Genomic DNA, 20,588 nt, shown 5'->3' with positions numbered 1-20,588 from the left:
AAACTGTAAAAAAAACAAAATTAAGAGTGTGAATATGTTGAGTGGGTGAATAATGATAAAAATAATTATTTCATCTTCCCTATTACTTGTTACTGTTCTTCTTTATGAGATATCAAATTTGTAAAAGGAAATGTTTGTGAGAAGAAGAGAAAATTAGAGTACTGGTTAAGAATTTTGAGAAAAGATTGGGGTTGAGTTAAAAACTGATAAAAAAAAATGATTTTTATTTATGATTGAGAAATATTATTATTTAAGGCTTATATGCAATTATAATATGATTATTTGTATTCTCTATTTTCTCTTCACTTATTTTATAGAGAATTTCTATCTGACTCTCATGATATATTTTGACATCTTTTGTAAATCCCATTTCCAATTGATACTCATATGGGTCGTTGCTCAATGAACGCATTTCCTTTCTACAAAGCAAAACCATTGGATTGAATGTTTCTTTTTCTGTTAAATCAGCTGACATATTTTGCATACATGCACCAGATCCAGATGAAGATAATTTGGAAACTGAATTTAGAATCAATGAGATACCTGACCTCTCAATGTAAAAGAGAAGTCCCTCCATAATCCAAATTGTCTTTTTGTTACTATCGAATCCTGTAGATTGCAATTGAGATGTCCAATCTTGGGGTTTTAAAAGGTCACTGGTAATATATACATTGTTGGCTTGAGATACTTTTGGAATGACATCTTTAACACTCTCGAGAACGAATTGTTTGTAGTTCAACACCTCTGGGAAATCAACTTCCCAAACGGTTGTTCCAGATTTGAATGGCAAACGATATCCTCTTGAATCTAGACCAGCACCCAACAAAACAAATTGATCATAACCTTCGTTGATTTTCTCGACAATGAAATCATCGATGTACCTGGTTCTGAAGAGTAATGCCAGGAGTAATCCTTTGGAATTTAACAAAGTCCAAGACATCATTGGATTTTTTGAATTTAGAATATAATTCTTTAACTCTGGGAATCGTAAGTTCGTTGGAAATTGGATCTCCTCTAGCACTTCCTTCTCGAAAGTCTTTGACTCTAGGTTTCCAGGAAAAGTATCATTAATTTTATTTAATGAGTCTGAAATATACAATAATGATTCATTTGTCTTACAAAAATAATAAGAATATCTTTTTATAATTTTAATATGTTAGTCATAATAATAATTATTATCAAAAAAAACAAAACTTACGGATCATATACCAAAATATTTGAATACCTTGAAACAATGTTTGGTAGATCAGGATCATATTTTTTGAAGAAGGATTTTACTAATTCTTTTGACTGTTGATCACCATTTTCTTTTTCTAAAACATATTTCACAAATTGATTTGTAATGTAAAGCCTTAATGAGCATACAAATAAAGATGTTGTTGGTACTGATAATTCTTCCATATTTATAAAACAAAAAAAGTTTATATATTTATATATATATATATATATATGTGAAATTATTTAGAATATAAAAATTAAAATTACTTTAATCAATGCAAATCAATTTATGTAAACTTATAATAGTAGAAGTTGTGTTAACAATAAATTCTTTAATTGTATATTTGTTTTAAACTTTAATATATTTAAAAATTGGTTTGTTTTATATCTCTTTCATCAGTTATTAATCAAAATATTTTTTTTTTGCATATACATTTTAAAATGCAATAACACAACACAAAATCTTTAAATATTTTTATTGGTAGCTTTTATTAGGTTATAAACACAACACACCACACACAAACTAATTAGATTTATAAATCTTGTAGTTGTTTTAAACTTGTGATATTCAATTATCTTTTATTTGTTTTTATATATATATCAATTATTTAATTCGTTATATTCTTAACGAGTATCTGAATCGCTTGATATATATCTGTATGAATGGTTGTTTTATCGTTTACTTTTATCCACGGTGTTGTATTGGTTTGTTGCTCTAGTGTTGGTGTTGAAAATCCATTATAAAACTGTTGATGTTGTGATTTGTCTGCATTATTATTTGGTTGAGCTCCATTATTATTACTATTATTATTAAATAATTGTTTGTTGGGTAGTTGTTCAGTTAAGATTTGTAGACAATCTTCTGCCAATATCGGGTAGGTCTTGGCAAATCTGGTTAGCGACGGTAATATTTGTTTGATAAAGTTATCTTTTTCAAAGTCGGAACGGACATTGATAACTATGTTACTAGTGCTATTACTACTATTATTGTTGTGTGTAGAGGTAAGATTTACACCAAGATTATGAGCAATACGACCAAGTGCATATCTACAAATACGTAGACTCTTGGGTATTGGATAGCGCTCCGCCAGGAATGCCGATAGCTGTATCGAGAAGATCTGTTTGTCGAGGTGTGGCTGACTGAGTAGCTCCGGAATAAAGTCAAAGCAGATGTGCATCGAAGGGATGTGTGTGACGGTGATAGGCAGTAGTCGCGGTGAGTAACCCTGGAAGTGTACGAGTTTGATAAGTAGCGGCTTCTCAATGAAGAGCTGGTGTATAAAGTTACAGATGTTACAACGAATCTCTTCAATGTCTGCTGCGGTAAACGACTGTATTGGCTCCAGCGGTATGGTGTCGACGATGCACAACTCGAGTAGCAGCTGAATGATAGAGCTCTCCTGAGTGAGAATCAGGGTGGTGATTTCTTCTTGCTTGCCACTGCCAATCGGTGCTACAGAGATGCAATTCTGTAGATACTTCTTCGATGACATCATGTAGAAGTACAGTACATTGAGGAGTATCTTAAAGAGCGGTGGACAGTGGAACACAGTTGGGTGAGAGCGGAATACCAGGAGTGGATCGTTGACGACGTCTGTGTGTGTATATTGAGCAGAGCCAACACTGCCTGAAGCAGTGGTAGTGGAACCAGTCGTTCCTCCACTTTCAAGACTGGTAAATACATTTATTGTCTTTAGTGCGACGTTCGTTTGGTCGAGAGGAAACAATCGACTCCACAAATCGGTAAATAGCGGAATGATACCGTCGATCTGTGGTTGCTGGAAGTTATCGATGAGTATAGGCAGGAGATGTTGGACGAGAGGAATGACCAGTGCAGTGAGAGAAGCATCCGGTAGTGTATTCAAGTAGCTAAGAATAAGATAGGTGGTTGTTGGATTGCTGGTTGTCTTTTGGAATACCGACACTGTATATTTAGTATCTGCACTCTTTGGATAGATTGATTGCTTAAAGTATTGCGGTATGTAGTTTAGTGTGGCGATAGAATTGTAGTGACGCTCCTCTTCTTCGAGCAACAGAGCAACGTTGAACAACTGTGGAAATTGCGAGCTAACCAAGTAGAAAAACGGTGGAATAATATAAAAGTAATCCTTAGCATTCGATTGTATTGTATTCAAACAACTTTGTATTGGTAGCTTTGAAAGGAATTCATCTGAATACTCTTTTACTAGTATATATAATAGTTAAGAATTATAATTAATACTTTGTTAAATCAATCAATAAGTTTACATTGTGTAATATTATTTACTTACATTGTGTTGTTTCTATTAGAATAGAAGATGTCTTTTGTTTTAAAGATTGTTCAGTTTTGAACTTCATAACACTATCGTTATACCTTAGTACAAAGTAGACAACCAACACCTGTACGACCATAGGTGTCTGTTTTGACGGCACAAACAACGATGATATCGTCCACTCTGATATCCTCTTCATATAGAACAATGGTGTATTCGTTAGAATCGACGGTTCTATAATACTAATTAAATAAAGTTTAAGTTAGCTTATGACATTACAATATTGTATTGATATATATATATATATCAGTTGGTTATTTACTTACTTTTTAATAAGTTTATCTAAACATGAAGGTAGTAGATAATGTATGGGTGTAGATGCTTTCAGTGTTTGTGTCCATATCCATTGACCCATGTCGGTTTCATACTTTTCAAAGATACGTTCACTCAGTAGATGATAGATGCACATCATCGATGTATTGTGATTATCAGCACCACCACTACTACTACCACTACTACCACCACCACTACCAGAGATATTTGATGTGTTACCATTCGATAGATTATCGGTAGTTGGTAATAACGATGCCTTTAAAGCTACCAATGCCTCTGGGAATATATCCTTGGTCAACAACTCACCGATTTGATTCAGACTCTCAGTGTGAATAGACGGTCTGAATCCAAGAATATTCTTTACAATGACAACGATATTCGGTAACTGTCTTGTATGGAAATAGATTGATATTAACAGTAATAGATCATCACAGCTATTTGTTTTTAATATATTATTAAAACATTCTGATATTCTTTTCTATAATAATAATAATAATAATAATAACAATATATTAATATGTTAATAAAAATGATAATACTATGTTAATGTTGTGGAATTGGTAAGAAAGATTTGATAGTTACAGGTTGAATTATACGTAATAAACCTTCTATTACCAATAGAAAGCATAGATAGATTCTTGAGAATGATTTACTCTTGTATTTATCGATGAGTTGTAAAGTTGCTGTTATCTCTGCACCACTCAACTTGATACCAAGCACACCTGCCATACCACAATATATTCTAACAATTGATTGTATAGTTATTATCGATTGAATACTACCATTAGTTGTAGTGTTTGTAGTAGTTGTTGTAGCTGTAGGTGAATTCAATTCAGATGTTGATGTATTCATTTGATTATTATTAGATTTATCCAACTAGATAAACAAAAAAAAACAAATGTTAATTATACATGTATAATTAAATAAATCATTACAACATATAATATATATATATAAGGTCATACATACAATTGATAATAGATTATCTCTTATCTCATTGAATGAAGGTGATTCTCTTTGCGAAATATAATCTTTGATCCATTGATACTCCTGTCTATTTACAATGATATTACTGAGAAAGTTGATGTCGTCTTTGATAAACTGTGTTGTTATCATAAAGATTAACTCTGGCATCAATGTTTGTTCTATCAGTTTCGCGCGGATAAAGGTAGCGACAAACTTTGAGAGTTTACACAACTCTAGCAATATTCTCTTGATCCTCTCGAAACCGACCAACTCTATCGACTTCAATATGATATCCTCCACGATCTCCTTGAACTCCAAAGGATGATTCAATATCAATAGATGCATCAGCTTTGGTGCTTGATTCAAATATAGCAATGATATCAACATATTCTATAGATTAATTAAATTGTTGTTTAATTAGTAACTACAAGTTAAAGATTATTATATTATTAACCAATTAGTTAATAATAATAGTAGTAGTAAGTACTTACATTAAAATTGATAATATCATTAAATTTAAAAGTAATAAAAGGTAATATAAAACATAATTCTTCTTGGTATATTGGTATATCTAATATTGAACATTCATACTTGTGTATATCGAGTTGATGTTGTTGTGGTTGCTGTTGCTGCTTCTTTAGTAGATTCAGCTCTTGCTGTCTGTCAGAGTAGTCCAACAAACCGATGAGATCACTCAATACCAATCTTAACTTGATAGTTATATCACCATTCTCAAATAAATCACCAATATTCTCTGTTATATCTATTAATGTTGTTTTCTTCTCCAACTAACATGTTTTTAATAAACATTCCATTTAAAATAGATATATATATATATGTTATGTTAGTTAAAGTTCTTTCTCTCAATCTCTATTATCTCTCTCTTTCTTTTTATGTTTATCCAATCAATAGATACATACATGTGATAGTTTCTTTCTGAATTGTATTTCCTCTTGTATGAATGAATGATATGATTTAGTATCTATATATTGATATTGTGTGATTCTAGTGAGTGACATTGCCATGTGGATAGACATCTTTGATGAGTAACAATGTAGAATCTCTTTTATCTCTGTTAGTGATTGATTATTAACTGTTAAATTAACTAAATATGATAAACACATTTCATATTCTTCATAAATATTAACTTTATTATCATTATTATTATTATTACTATTGTTATTCTTTACATGATTATTACTGTTATTATTACTGTTTGTTATAGTTTTTGATTGTATCTGATTGATATGATCGATTTCAACCAATCGATTGATCAATGACATATAGTCACCCTCAACTAATAAGTCAAATATATACATTTCTATTTCTTTTCTTTTCTTTCACCTTTAACACCCAATTTTGGATATCCTATACAATTTATTAATATGTATATATTATATCGATGTGAACTCACTGTTTGATCAGCTAATTACCACTAATCTTAATTTAAATTGGTAACTTGACCAATCTGAACTTTCATTAATTTTTTTTTTTAAACTAATTTTTTTTTAAAGATTTTTTTTTAATTAATTACCAAGGTTCTTAAAGCGTGTTCAAAATCAAAAAAAGAAAGAAAGCTTTAATTCATTTAGTAAATATTAAACAAAGACATTTATATAACAACTATAAAACATATGACAATTTTAAAATAAGCAAAAATTAAAGTTCAATGATCATGCACAACTTGAGAAAACAAACCACAATAATATAAATAAATATATTTTCTTATGGCTAACAGATTTATAAAATCTTTTAAATTTATTATATTTGTTTTTTTTTTATAATCATGTATTAATTATAATAAAGCCAAAAGTGTTATTCCAGATTTGTTCTATTCAAATAATTTGAAAAAATTATTATCATAAAATATAGATCTATAAATTGTTAATAAAAAATGAACTTGCTATTAATATATAGTCAAATCATATATTATAACATTATATTATATATAAAAACAATAACAACTTAGAATTATATAATAATTATAAAGCAATAGAAATCTAAAAAAACAATGAAAAATATGTTTAATTTACCTTTCAAGTTTGAGAATAATCCAGGTACCTATGATATAAAACTATTGGATATATCAAAGGATAATCTCGCCATTGAGATTTCAGAACTCCTCAAACAGACGTATCTCTCTGACTGCCGAGATGAACGATCTGACAGTGTCCATGGAAAGATGTATGGACCACACCATCGTTTGATGATTTCGCTACCGACCAACTACAAGAGATACCACAAGAATATCTTCTATCTCGTCGATCCAAACTCACCGTATACCTTCTTGACAGACGAAGTCATGACCAAACTCGGTGTGGAACATAAAATTCCTTCGTCTGGTGTCTACCTGGAAATCAATCAGAAACCAACGAGAGCATTCATTTCCACAGGCCATTTCAGAGATGTCAATGTAATCGGCACCAATTTCCTGGATGGTTTGAAATTGCACATCAACTATTTGTATCCCTATGGATTTGAATTGGAATTCCCTCAACATAACCAGGCATCTTCTCAACAAGCACAGTTATCTCAACAATATCCTCAACAACAACAAACTCAACAACCACCAATGCAACCTTATGCACAACAACAACAGCAACAACAACCTCAACAATCACAACCACTACAACCTCAACACCAACAACAATATCCATATTCTTATAGTGGATCGCAACAACAACAACCACCTCAGCAACAGCAACCACAACAATCACAACAATATGCACAACAACCACTGTCACAAGACAACTCTTACTATCCCAAAGAACAAAAACATGAATTCGACGATCATCAACAACAGCAAATGCCACCAACACATTATTCTCCTTAAGACATATCTCATGATCACCAGGAACCTTGTCTGCAGCTTTTTTTAACTTTTTCGTCCTTAAAAAAACCATATTTAGTTTTTTTTGGTTTTTTTTTTTGACATCGCACTCAGCTGCAAATCAAATCCCAATTCGTTTGTTTTTCTTGTTCTTACTAATATATATTAAAAAGATAAATAATAAATCCAAAACAAATCTAGATTTGTTTTTTTTTTTTTTCTTTTTCTTTATTAAATCTTTTTTAGATTTTATTTTGAAAATAACAATCTTTATTAATCAATTAAATTATATTTAATTATTTCCAAAAATAGAGTCTGAAAGTCTACAAAAATTCTAACTCGATCAAACAGAAAATTGACCATCAAAAAAAAAAAAAATGAAAGTCACCCCAAAAAAAATTTTTTTTGAAGTTGAAAAAAAAAATTTCACTGATTCAAAGATTAATCGGATCAGATTTTGCAAAACACATCACTCAGTTGTTTTTTATCATGAAAAGTCACCTACCCCCAAACCACTGATATCATCAAATTTATCATCAAAAATAAAAAACATTGCAAAAGATCAGATATTTAAAAATAAAAATTATTTTTTTGTTCTTTTTTTTTTTTTTTTGATTTCACTTTTCAAATCACTTTTTTTTTTTGTTCTATGTTTGGGTACACCATACATACAACTTAGAATTCTATTGGTGCAATCAAGAACAAAACAAACAATTCAAATTCAAAGTGGAAAGTAAAGGAATCGACTTCAACAATAAAATAAAATAACAAAATAAACAGAAAAAAGAAAAGTAGCATGTTTGTGATAGCCTAGTCCAGACTTCACCATTTATAAAAAAACTCTTTGCGGAAAGAGTTTTTGTTTAGTTCAGCGCAATTCTCACTCTATGCTTTTATTTCTGTATCCCCATAACTGTTCGCAATCACAAACACAATCCAACTCACTCCACAGCCACACACCACCAAACTCAAAACCAAAGTAAAAAAAAAAAAAAAAAAACACCAAATCTGATAATCTTTTACTACAAAATCTAAAGAGGTCCAACACCCACCACTGCAGATCATCAACCACCACCACAACTCACCATTTGCAATTCATCAACTAACGAAGTAACTCTATATTAGTTTATTTTTAAATCAATCAACTATTGGTTAAAAGAATTCAACAACTCTAATTAATTTAGATTTGTACCAAACACCTACTACCTAGGAAGCCTTTTTTTTTTTTTTTTGTATTTCTTATTTCTATTTTATACATATATATCAATATCAATAGATTTAGTTGTATATTATTTGATAAAAATGGATAGATTTAAAGTACTTCAAAGAGGCATGTCCTTTAGAGGTTCAGTGAGAAAAAACGCTGAGAAACTATACTATTTAGATTTGGGTGCTGCTGATATCAACTACCACCCAAAGTATCATCGTTCGAAATGTGGTATTTTGGCAAGCGTTGTTGTATTAGTTATTGTAATCTTTTTTATTATTATGACAACAGCACAATTCTCAAAAGGTAATTATTTCTTTCTTTTTGTAATTTCAAGAAGAAGAAGAACATTCATTTTGTCTAATTTCTCAATTTAATTAAATTCATTTTTTTAGGTGTACCTTCAATTATTTATAATGCAAATATACCATCACAGTATGCACCAATGGATACTCCATTCGTGGGTGTGGGATTCAGTTCTGGGAACAGAGGAATCACCAACGATCCTTCGCTGTTCACAGTAAAGTTCAATAAAGTGACAATCTATGGCCAAGACAAAAAACCAAGAACCAAAGTACCAATTGCCACAGTTCCATGTACATTCTACCAGAATCCACCTCCAGGATCGGACGACAACGTTCTACCGGAGATCTACACCAACGCCACACTCTGTCCGAATGAAACCGTCACCATGATGGGAACCTACGAGATGGAGGTCTACCAGTATCTCGACATCGGTGTTTATCGATGCACTTGTCCACCGGCCACACCAAACTGCGGTTGCGCCAACGACACCGAGTTCAACTCACGTTTCTTTACTGACTCGACACTCAATGTTTTGGTCGTCGAAAAGAATCCATCGTACTCGGTGTTCGCGCGTGAATTCAGCATTATTCCACGTGATCCCGACTTTGCCAAGCCACCCACCCAAAAGAATTACACATTCTCCAAGTTTTGGTACAACTCCAAGTATCAATATCAAAAGGTAGACATCTCAATTCAGAGAAAAACCATTTACAATGGACCGAGATTCGTGTTTGACTATCACGTCGGTAACTTCTATGGCGTCGGTGGATTCGTTGGACGTGCCTACGACTACGATCCCAACCAAACCACCCTGTTCAAAGCGTATATCCGTCTGGATGAATATGACAACCAAGAGTACCGTCAAAGTCCAGCACTTCTCCAACTGATAGGATCGTGGGGTGCACTCTGGACTTTCTTCTCACTGACCGTTCTCCAACTGGCTCGAATCTACAACAACCGAAAATATCACAACGAAAAAGAAATCAAAAAGATTGTCAATGATTTAGTTCACGGTTCACCCGTACCATCCAACAAGAATTTCAATCCATCGATTATCAATGAAAGTAGTGGTGATTTAGCTATTTATAATGATAGTAATAATAATAATAATAATAATAATAATAATAATGAATTCGAAGCTAAGTAACCTAATAATAATAATAATAATAATAGCAATGCACCAAGAAGAAGTTTAATGTCAATTCAACTTGGTGATGATAATAATAATAATACTAACAATAATAATAATAATAATAGTAATAGTAATATGAGTAATAGCATTGAAATGGGTATTATTACTACTAATACAACACCGGTGAGACAACCAAAGAATATTTTACATGCATCGAGTGGTAGTCTGGACAAGTTTGTAAATGGAGCTGGCTGGGCCAATCATCCAAACCAACAGATTGGCTATGGAACTGTATCATCATTCGGTATCAATTCATCGATTGATTTGAACAATAGCGATCAAATCCCACATAACCACTATTTAAACAGCAGCAATGAATCTGGTCGTAGTCAACGCAGTAACTCCAACCAAAGCAACAGCAGTAGTCACACCAGTAAAAGTAGTAAAAGTAGTAGTCACAAACAATGAGCGTTTCAACCATTAATGATACCAATCAATCAATAATCAATTAATCAATGAACCACTTCACAACTTGTATTTAAATTGCGATATCATCAACATCATCACCATGACCGAAAAAGAAAAGAAAAGAAAAGAAAGAAAAAAAAAAAAAAATCAAACTAACAAAAGTAGTTTATTTGATTGATTGTTCAAATCTATCTATCATTTGAACTTTTATTTATTTATATTCACAATAAAGTTGTATACTTTATCCATCCAAAAAAATTATACATTTACTATTTTATTATAATTTACTACAACTAATTAGTCAACTGCCAATCCAGTTTTTAGTTGTAGTATCTATGTCAATGAGTGTCAATTTAGCATGATATAGTTCTTTTAAATAGAACAAAGAATTCAATAGGGCATCGATCGAGTGAAGATTAAAAAGGTTGTTTTTTAATTAACTTTTTTTTGCAACTATTTGTTTTTTATTTCTACAACTTCACCCAAAATGCAGCAATTGGTCAATTTATTTGAAAAATTGTTGTTGGTTTTCAAGGTTCACAAAACAGCAAAGAAAAACAAAAAAACAAAACATTTTTTTCAAAGTTTTTCAAATTCTTTTCCTAACCATTAGGTGTTTTGCCAAAGAGTGGCAACGAGCAAAAAAAAAAACAAAAAATAAAATAAAAAAATAAAAATAAAAAATTAATTTTGGCATTGTTTTTGTGTTGATCCAATTCAAAAATACTGAAATCATAGTTATTGATATTTTTTCTCATAAAATAACAATATTGTTAAATTGTATTATTATCATTTCTTCGGAATTTATTTGAATAATTATATTTATTTATTTAATGTATTTGTAATATTAGTAAAATAGAAACACAATAAGGAACTGTTAAGTCCAATAATATTATATCATCATATCGTTAATATTTTAAGTAGGTATGTATTGCCACAAAATGATAATATAATATATTTATAGTTGGTAATAGCCGCTAATTTTTTTGTTAATTTAAACAACAGGATTTTGTTTTTTAAAATTAGATATATATCAATCAATATCAACATCAACCTACCAATTAATCATATTTCATTGATAACTACAATACAATTGTAACATTAAAGGTATGGATTTCATTCAAATTTATCATTAATTATAATCTAAAAAATTAAAAAAGAGAATTTCGAAATTCTAAATGAAGTTACTCTGTTTATGTCTATGTCTGCTGTGCGTGTGTGTGTGTTAGTTTGATTTGAATTGATTTGATATGGTTTGCTTTTGTTTTATTTTTGTTTTGTTTTTACATTGTGGTTGTTTGGTTTTTATTTTTATGTATATTATAACAGTGACAGGTGGGGTAGTTATCGACCGAAAAATGGAGGATAAATATTGGATATAAATGGGAGTGCGCGATATCAAATGTGTTTGAAAAACAAAGATGGAAAGCAGATAAAGATTAAGAGAAAGAGGAAGAAGTGGAAGTGGAAGTGGATATTGTGGGAATATACATTAATTATCAACATGTTAGTTAGTGTTGGTGTTTGATGTCAAACAAATCAAAATCAAATTGTTTTGTTTTGTTTTGTTTTGTTTTGTTATTTTTAAGTAAAAGTAATAGTAGTAGTAGAGAGGTGGTAGCCATTATTAAAAAACAATCAATATTATAAAATAGTGGTGGTTATAAATTCATATCAATCAATCAACCAATCAACGAATCAATTATCACTAAATTACTATTGGTATTATTATCTTATCATTATTTATTTTGGTTTGTTTTATTTTTATTTCATTAATTAATGGGATAGCGAAAGGAAAGGATAGGATAACATAAGATAAGAAAAGAAAAGAAAGAAAAGAGAGAAGTGTAACAACTAATTTACTATTTACTTTAGTATAGTTCAATCAATCAATCAATAAAATCAAATTATAATATCAAATATAATATAATCAACTTTGTTATTGTTATTGTTGAACAACATAGTTAACTTTATTGTATGTTTGTTTGTTCTTTGTTTGTTTAAATTTTTGGGAAAATTTGAAATAAAAATTGTAAAGATATTAATTGTTTTTTTCTTTCTTTCTTTCTTTGTAGATTAGATTATAGAGTAGAATATATATATATAAATTGAAAATCAATCAATATGGATGATAGTGAAGCTCGTAAGAAGAGACTCGAGGAGTTGAAACAACAGAGTCTCGATATGGAGCGTGAGGCACAAGAGAGAGAGAAACGTGCAGAGGAGCGAAGAAAAAAGAGAGAGGAGGAATTGAGACTGCTGCAAGAACAAGAGAAGAAAGACGAGGAGGAACGACAGAGAAAGAGAGATGAACGTAGACGTCTGAGAGAAGAGGAAGACAAGAAGCTAAAGGAAGACATGCTGCGATTGGAGGAAGAGAGAAAACAGCGACAGTTGCAACGTGAGAACAAAGACGGTGCAACTTCGCCTGCCATTCCCGCTGGTGCTGTCGATGAAGACGATCCCGAGTTAAAGAAGATCCGTGAGGAAAGAGAGAAGCGATTGGAAGAGAAGAGAAAACAACGTGAGGAAGCTCAGAAATTGATTGAACTCGAGGAGAAGAAGATAGCAGAGGAGCGTGAGAAACGCAGAGAGGAGAGAAACAAACAACTCGAGGAGGAAAAGTCAAAGTTAGACAATGAACTAAAGAGAAAAGAAGAAGAGAAAGCTGCTGCTGCTGCTGTCAAACAGAAAGAAGAGGAAGAAGCAGCTGCAGCCAAAGCTAAAGAGGAAGCTGATCGATTAGAGAAAGAACGTTTGGAAAAAGAAAAACAAGCAACAGAAGCAGCCAAAGAAGAAGCCGATCGTCTTGAGAAAGAGCGTTTGGAGAAAGAGAAGGAAGCAGAAGCAGCAGCAGCATCAGCCAAGGCAGAAGCAGACAGACTCGAGAAAGAACGTTTAGAGAAAGAGAAGGAAGCCGCTGCTAAAGCAGAAGCAGACAGACTCGAGAAAGAACGTTTGGAAAAAGAGAAGGCAGCCAAAGAAGAAGCAGATAGTCTTGAGAAAGAACGTTTGGACAAAGAAAAGGCAGCCAAAGAAGAAGCTGATAGACTTGAGAAAGAGAAGGAAGCCGCAGCAGCAGCCAAAGCAGAAGCAGATAGACTTGAGAAAGAACGTTTGGACAAAGAAAAGGCAGCCAAAGAAGAAGCTGATCGTCTTGAGAAAGAGAAGGAAGCCGCAGCAGCAGCAGCCAAAGCAGAAACAGATAGACTCGAGAAAGAGAAATTGGCAAAAGAAGAGGCTGATAGATTGGAGAAAGAAAAGGAAGCAGCCGCAGCAGCAACAGCCAAAGCAGAAGCAGACAGACTTGAGAAAGAGCGTTTGGAAAAGGAGAAGGCTGCCAAAGAAGAAGCTGACAGATTGGAGAAAGAACGTCTGGCAAAGGAGAAAGCAGATAAAGAAGAAGCCGATCGTCTTGAGAAAGAAGCAGCCACAGCCGCAGCAGCCAAAGCCAAGGAGGAAGCTGACAGATTGGAGAAGGAGCGTTTGGATAAAGAAAAAGCAGAAGCAGCTAAAGTAGAAGCAGATCGTCTTGAGAAAGAACGTTTGGAGAAAGAGAAAGAAGCAGCGGCAGCCAAAGCCAAAGAAGAAGAAGCCAGACTTGAGAGAGAGAAGGTAGCAGCAGCTAAAGCTGAGGTTGACAGATTGGAGAAAGAGCGTTTGGCAAAAGAGAAAGCAGATAAAGAAGAAGCTGATCGTCTTGAGAAAGAGAAGAAAGAGAAGGAAGCAGCCGCAGCATTAGCAGCCAAAGCAGAAGCAGATAGACTTGAGAAGGAACGTTTGGAAAAGGAGAAGGCAGCCAAAGAAGAAGCTGATCGTCTCGAGAAAGAACGTTTGGCAAAAGAGAAGGAAGCCAAAGAGGAAGCCGATCGTCTTGAGAAAGAGAAGAAAGAGAAGGAAGCAGCCGCAGCCGCAGCAGCAGCAACAGCCAAAGCCAAGGCAGAAGCCGACAGATTGGAGAAGGAACGTTTGGAGAAAGAAAAGGAAGCAGCAACCAAAGCCAAGGCAGAAGCAGATAGACTTGAAAAGGAACAAGCTGCTGCTAAAGCCAAGGAAGAAGCCGATCGTCTTGAGAAAGAAAGGCCGAAAGACAACCAACCACAAAGATCACCGATGCTTTCAAACTCACCATTGAGAAACAATTGAAAGAAAAGATGGAGAACAAGACACCAACAACAGTAGAATCAGAATCATCATCGAGTGGCGGTGAATATGTCCCACAGAAACTAGCTAATCTAACTCTGGACAGAGCAAAAGTCAGCGGTCGTAAGTTGCCAAGTAAGAGTCACAAACCACCTCTTGCCAGACCGGCAACTGGAGAATCCACCGCTCCACCCACCGGAGCATCGCTCTTGGCTCAAGCTCTGGAGAGTAAATCCAACTCTGATTCGGAATCGTCGCCGACACCCAAGAAGAAGATTGTCTTACCGCCGGGTGCAGCCGGTCTCATGGGTGGCATGGCAGCGCTCGCCGCCGAAGCCCAGAAAAAGAAACTGGAGAAAGACAACAACAAGAATAACGCCGCTCTGAACCGTTTAAAAGTTGAGGAGCCAGAGGCACCAGTCTTTGTAAAAGGTCGTTCACAGAGTGTCTCTGTGACCTCCACTTTGAAGGGTGATACCACTGGCAAATTCTTGGTTCACAAAAAGGTGGTTGACACCTACAGCGGTCTGAGAACACGTCTCATCCATTGCAAGGGAAAGAAGCGTATTCTAACACGTGAAGTCGAAGTGACTACTCGTTCACTCAATAAAACCGATACTTTTGTACTGGATTGCGGTATTGAGGGAAGTGGAGTCGGTGGAGAATCGAGTGATTCCAGTGCCCACACCAATATCTATGTTTGGTACGGATCCAAGTCGAACGCCGCCAAAAAGTCAAAGGCAGTTGCCATCGCTGAGATTATCAAGAGTCATGAGAGAGGTGGACATGCCACCATTATCAAACTGGACGAGTCGGATCGTGATGCCGACGCCACCGAGTTCTACAGACGTATGCATGGCAAAGCCGACGACTACATCATGCCGGATGGCGGTGATGATATGGAGGCGGAACAAACATGGCCACAGTCTTTCAATCTGTTGAAATACAACCAGGACAATGGACAGTTGATTTCCGTTGATAGTAAAGCACTGAGCATGGAGCTGTTGGCTTCGGATTCATTCTTTGTTCTGGACACTGGCTCAGAGTACTATGCATGGTCCGGAAGAAACGCTGACATTCCCGCCTACAAAGACAAGTTTTTGGAGAAGGCAAAGGAGCGTCTCACAGGAAACAATCAACGTCCAGCATGGGTAGAGATGATTGTTACGTCGGAGGGTGGAGAGCCAGTCATGTTCCGTGAAAAGTATTTCGATTGGCCAGATCTCAGTCACGAAGTATCGCTTTCACGTATGGGATTCGGAAAGAAGCGTGTCTTTGACGTCAGCATTCCCTACGAGAAGAAATCGCCATTGAAAATGTCGCAGTTTGACGTGCAGGAGATGATCTATTCCGAGCCACCCGAAGAGGCGCCACACCGCAGCGACGGAACTGGAACCTACGAGATGTGGTACGTCGACAACATGAAGATTCTACCGATCCCCGAAGAGGAGTACGGACATTTCTACAGTGGAAATTGTTACCTCATCAGATACACTTACACTCGTTGGAATGCCTTGAAATATATCATCTACATTTGGCAAGGTGCAGACGCCACCCGCCAAGATGTCGGTAGTTCATCGCTGCTCTCCAAAGACATGTACATTGAAACATGCAATCGTGGTGATTGCATCCAGGACTGTGTGCGTCAAGGTCGTGAGAATGTTCAATTCTACATGGTTTTCAATGGCCGTATGGTTGTACACCGTGGAGTGCGTGGCGACTTTGATAGCAAATCCAAACAGCTCTATCATCTCTATGGCAAGCGTGATAACACTATCACAGCGGTCCAGACTACCAAGCTGTCAGCCAGTTGTCTCAACAGCCGTGATATCTTTGTTCTCACCGATTCCAATACCACTTATATGTGGGAGGGTAGCGGAGCATCCAAAGTACTCAAGGAGCAAGCAGCCAAGCTGGCAACCCTCATCGTAAATTCACCGAGTAAGTCGGCAGCTACCATTCAAGAAGGTCAAGAACCAGAGGAATTCTGGAAGATGTTGGGAGGAAAAGCTAAATATGCGAACGACCAACTTTTGAAACATCCAAAATCAGTTAAATTATTTGCAATTGTAAATACTGGTACTATTATTAGAGTATGTTAACAATATGTATATACTTTTAATTCTTTTTGACAAAATATTAATAATTTTCTTTCCAATTATATTAATTATTTCTCTAGTCTGATGAAGTATTCAATTTTAATCAATATGAACTTCAAGCAAATCGTGTATTTATATTGGATAATAAAGTAAAGATGTACGTTTGGTCTGGATCAAGAGCAACTGAAAAGGAAAAGAAACGTGGAATGGAAATTGCCATTGAGTATATCAAGTTACTCAATGACGGTAGAGCAGAGGAAGATGTATTATTTATTAAAGAAAAAGATGAACCCGTTGAATTTACCTGTCAATTCCATGCTTGGGATTCATTTAGATTTTTGGTAAGCAACAACCAACAAACATAAATATATTTCATAAATTATTTGATATTAATATTTCTCTTTCTTTTTTCTTTTAATTTTATTTTAATAGAATGCAAATGGAGCTGATACAGAGGAATCACCAAAGGTAGAGTCAGCTTCCACTTTATTAAAGAAATACTATCAAACATTGCCTTTGGAGATGTTGACTCAGAAGAATACACCACCAGAGATTGACCGTTCCGTTCTTGAGATGTATCTTTCGGACGAGGAATTCCAAAAAGTGTTGGGAATGCAGAAGACCGAATGGGAAGTGCTGCCTGGCTGGAAGAAATCCGAAAGAAAGAAGAGCGTTGGTCTATTCTAAAAATGTTTATCATCACAACAACACCACCAATCAAATGTATTATTTATTAAAACCAAACCAAACCAAACCAAACAAAACAAGAGGAATTCATCATCCAATATCAATATTATTATATATATACATATAATTTTATATAGAATATGTATTTATAAAACTAAATTATTAATTAATTACACATATATTATTTAAATAAATAAAAAAATTAGAAAAACTAATCTAAACTAAATGTTATGTTAAATTAATTAATTGGTTTATAATTATCATTTATTTATTTATTTATTCTTCTACTTTTTTACTAATCTCTTGAATAAGTTCAATTGCTGAGAGATCACCTTGTTTAGCAGCCATCTGGAGATATTTAATTCCAGTTTCACGGTCAGCTTCAATGCCAACACCGTAGTAATAGTATTTTCCAAGGAGGAATTGCGCGTCGACGTGTCCAGCATTCGCTGCGACTTCGTAGAGTTCCATAGCAGTTTGGGTGTTTCGCTCGCAGATCAATCCGATATCGTACATTCCACCGAGACAAAACTGTGAATTAACATTTCCAAGCTCGGCAGCACGCATCCACAGTACAAATGCATGGTTATAGTCTGGATTGTCACGTGAGTAGTAATGTCTGCCGAGATAGTACATGGCATCGGCCGATCCCATCTGTGCGGCATAGTTCCACAACGCCAAAGCGACCTTCTTTTCGTGTTCATACAGTAGTCCACCGAGAGTGACGACAGCCTGCACGTCACCTTTCTCCGCCAACAACTTCAAGTAGAACGATGCCTTTTTCAGGTTGAACTCTCCACCGACACCGTTGATAATCATATAGACGACTTGCTCCATCGACGACTTTAGGTTCATCGAAGCGGCAATGTCAAAGTAGGTACGTGCCAATCGTTCGTTGACCATCGACACTCCCATGCCCTTGAGATTCATCTCACCGAGCATTCCAAACGCCACTGGGATACGCGCGACCGACGCCACAACAAAATGGCGATAGGCAGCCGACATATCTTGCTCCACTCCGACACCGTTGAAATACATATTTCCCAGGAAGACATTGGCCATTCCGTGACGCTGATCCACTTCATTGGTGAACATATCGAATGCACGTTTGTGGAATCCAGAGACATAGAGTGCTCTTGCCTCACTGAATTTCTTCTCGTTATCTTTGTTCACCTGTTGAATGACATCTTTCGAGAGTAACACGTCACGAATAGCATTGATATCGTCACGCTCCTCTGGCAAATCGATAAACTCCTCACTCACAACGACTCTACTCAATATCGATCGCAACAATTCCTCTGGATTTTCCGGTCTATCCAAATTCAATTTATTATAAATCTGATCATCTTCTGCCTGATTTGATTCATGTTCTTCATCGAAATCATCATCCATATTATAATCTAAATTTGATTGGTGTTGACGTTGTTGATGTCTTTGATTATTGCTATTATGTTTTTGTTGATATAGATGATTCTCTTCATCGTGATTATCGAATGCCGATGGTTTCACAGGTTTTCTCTTCTTTAATACATTCTTAAAGAAATCTAGATGTTTCTCTTCGAATATATCTTTTGGTGCGTTTCCACTCTCTAGTATCCTGTGTTGCTGTTCTATCTCCTCCTGCTGTTTCAACAGCTGTTGTTGTTTCTTTACTTTCATCTGATGATCATCTGGTAATCTTGTAAATATAGATTCACTCTTTTTATTTCCACTACTGTAAAATCTATCATTATTATATTGACAAAATGTATATCTAAACAAACTACTACTATAACTTTTAACAACACTATTACTAATCGATTTACAAGTTGATTTTAACATCTTATTTTACTTTTATAATCTCTCTCTTATTTTCTAATCTATATAATAATTTAATGATGCATATGAAAAAAAAATTAAAAAACTGTTGTGAACAATCAAATTTCATAAAAATAAAAACAGACAAATGGTTGATTCTATTCTGTTCTTACTCGTTATTCTTTGTATGGTGAAGAAACAAATCCACCCACATCAAATTTCAAATATTACATTCAAGTGAAAGAGTACTAAAATGAAGATATCCTGACAACATATTTAAGTGAAGAATGGTTCCAGGAGACAAATGTATGGTATATCAAATAATGATAATTGTTATTTCGTCATATAAAAACTTTTTAGATGCAGGTTCTATCCTCAGAGGATTTCAATGTGAACAACTTATCAGTGAAAAAGGAAACAACTAGATATCTTGCAACACAATATTTCTTAGCTGGACCCTAAAGAGTTAATAAGCAGTATTGCATCTACAACACCTAGTCACTTGGTAACTTCGTGGTATCAATGTAAAGAATATCAATCTACTTGTAGTGCGAAATCGATAATGGTAATTATTTTAATAAATATTTATTTTTAACTTTATTATTAATACAATATTGTTTTTAGATTAACGAGATCTCGAGTAAGAACAGAATATCGAACTATATATCAAGATGTAATGGTTTCCAAAAAATAAGAGTGTTGAACTCAAAAAAACATTCAATCATAAATTAGTGATATATTTATTTTAAATCATTGATGATTTACTACTGTCCTCACCTGCAGAAGAAATTATTAATTTAATAAATTAAAAACTTTACATCATCTAAAATAAATGTGTTTATTTTTGTGAAGTTACAACAATAATATTTTATTTTATTTTATTATGGGGGAAATATTAATAGATTTAATTAAAAATGAAATAATTAAATCATATGAACAATATTGGTATTTATAATATATCTAATTTTAATTCTCACTTTTGTGGTAAAATTTATGTTTAAAATTGAATCTAAATTTTTTTGTAATTTATCATAAAAATGGGGGTTTCAAAACCCAAAATTTTTTTGTGGCTTGAATGATCAATCAAATCAGCAACAATTACATTTTCATTATTTTTCAAAAGAAGCAGCATTCAATATAATAATATTAT

General features: G+C 34.0%; 7 protein-coding genes across 7 annotated transcripts; 4 read left to right on the top strand and 3 right to left on the bottom strand.

The window, feature by feature from the left end:
• Positions 1 to 250: 250 nt before the first annotated feature.
• Positions 251 to 1,401, bottom strand: PPL_09593 (class I SAM-dependent methyltransferase; the record flags this gene model as incomplete). Its single annotated transcript, XM_020580386.1, has 2 exons — positions 251 to 1,136; positions 1,199 to 1,401. 2 exons carry the CDS (start codon positions 1,399 to 1,401, stop codon positions 251 to 253), a joined length of 1,089 nt encoding a protein of 362 aa, XP_020428973.1.
• Positions 1,402 to 1,826: 425 nt separating this feature from the next.
• Positions 1,827 to 6,088, bottom strand: ints2 (integrator complex subunit 2; the record flags this gene model as incomplete). Its single annotated transcript, XM_020580385.1, has 9 exons — positions 1,827 to 2,321; positions 2,901 to 3,403; positions 3,489 to 3,519; positions 3,572 to 3,704; positions 3,797 to 4,281; positions 4,386 to 4,679; positions 4,773 to 5,159; positions 5,261 to 5,557; positions 5,690 to 6,088. The coding sequence occupies 9 exons, from the start codon at positions 6,086 to 6,088 to the stop codon at positions 1,827 to 1,829; spliced, it is 3,024 nt and encodes a 1,007-aa protein (XP_020428972.1).
• A 692-nt stretch (positions 6,089 to 6,780) lies between these two features.
• PPL_09591 (uncharacterized protein) lies at positions 6,781 to 7,602 on the top strand (the record flags this gene model as incomplete). The annotated part of the gene is made up of 1 exon (XM_020580384.1): positions 6,781 to 7,602. One exon carries the CDS (start codon positions 6,781 to 6,783, stop codon positions 7,600 to 7,602), a length of 822 nt encoding a protein of 273 aa, XP_020428971.1.
• A 1,299-nt stretch (positions 7,603 to 8,901) lies between these two features.
• PPL_09590 (uncharacterized protein) lies at positions 8,902 to 12,680 on the top strand (the record flags this gene model as incomplete). Its single annotated transcript, XM_020580383.1, has 6 exons — positions 8,902 to 9,112; positions 9,202 to 10,255; positions 10,286 to 10,686; positions 11,873 to 11,930; positions 12,368 to 12,434; positions 12,588 to 12,680. The coding sequence occupies 6 exons, from the start codon at positions 8,902 to 8,904 to the stop codon at positions 12,678 to 12,680; spliced, it is 1,884 nt and encodes a 627-aa protein (XP_020428970.1).
• A 156-nt stretch (positions 12,681 to 12,836) lies between these two features.
• vilC (villin) lies at positions 12,837 to 14,858 on the top strand (the record flags this gene model as incomplete). The annotated part of the gene is made up of 1 exon (XM_020580382.1): positions 12,837 to 14,858. The coding sequence occupies one exon, from the start codon at positions 12,837 to 12,839 to the stop codon at positions 14,856 to 14,858; it is 2,022 nt and encodes a 673-aa protein (XP_020428969.1).
• A 302-nt stretch (positions 14,859 to 15,160) lies between these two features.
• PPL_09588 (gelsolin family protein) lies at positions 15,161 to 17,641 on the top strand (the record flags this gene model as incomplete). Its single annotated transcript, XM_020580381.1, has 4 exons — positions 15,161 to 16,452; positions 16,678 to 16,948; positions 17,035 to 17,217; positions 17,387 to 17,641. 4 exons carry the CDS (start codon positions 15,161 to 15,163, stop codon positions 17,639 to 17,641), a joined length of 2,001 nt encoding a protein of 666 aa, XP_020428968.1.
• Positions 17,642 to 17,917: 276 nt separating this feature from the next.
• Positions 17,918 to 19,462, bottom strand: PPL_09587 (tetratricopeptide repeat protein; the record flags this gene model as incomplete). The annotated part of the gene is made up of 1 exon (XM_020580380.1): positions 17,918 to 19,462. The coding sequence occupies one exon, from the start codon at positions 19,460 to 19,462 to the stop codon at positions 17,918 to 17,920; it is 1,545 nt and encodes a 514-aa protein (XP_020428967.1).
• Between the last annotated feature and the right edge of the window lie 1,126 nt (positions 19,463 to 20,588).

This window comes from Heterostelium album, assembly GCF_000004825.1.
Source record: "Heterostelium album PN500 unplaced genomic scaffold PPL_scaffold11, whole genome shotgun sequence".
NCBI classification, from domain to species: Eukaryota; Evosea; class Eumycetozoa; order Acytosteliales; family Acytosteliaceae; genus Heterostelium; species Heterostelium album.
This window is presented reverse-complemented; position numbering and strand designations above follow the sequence as displayed.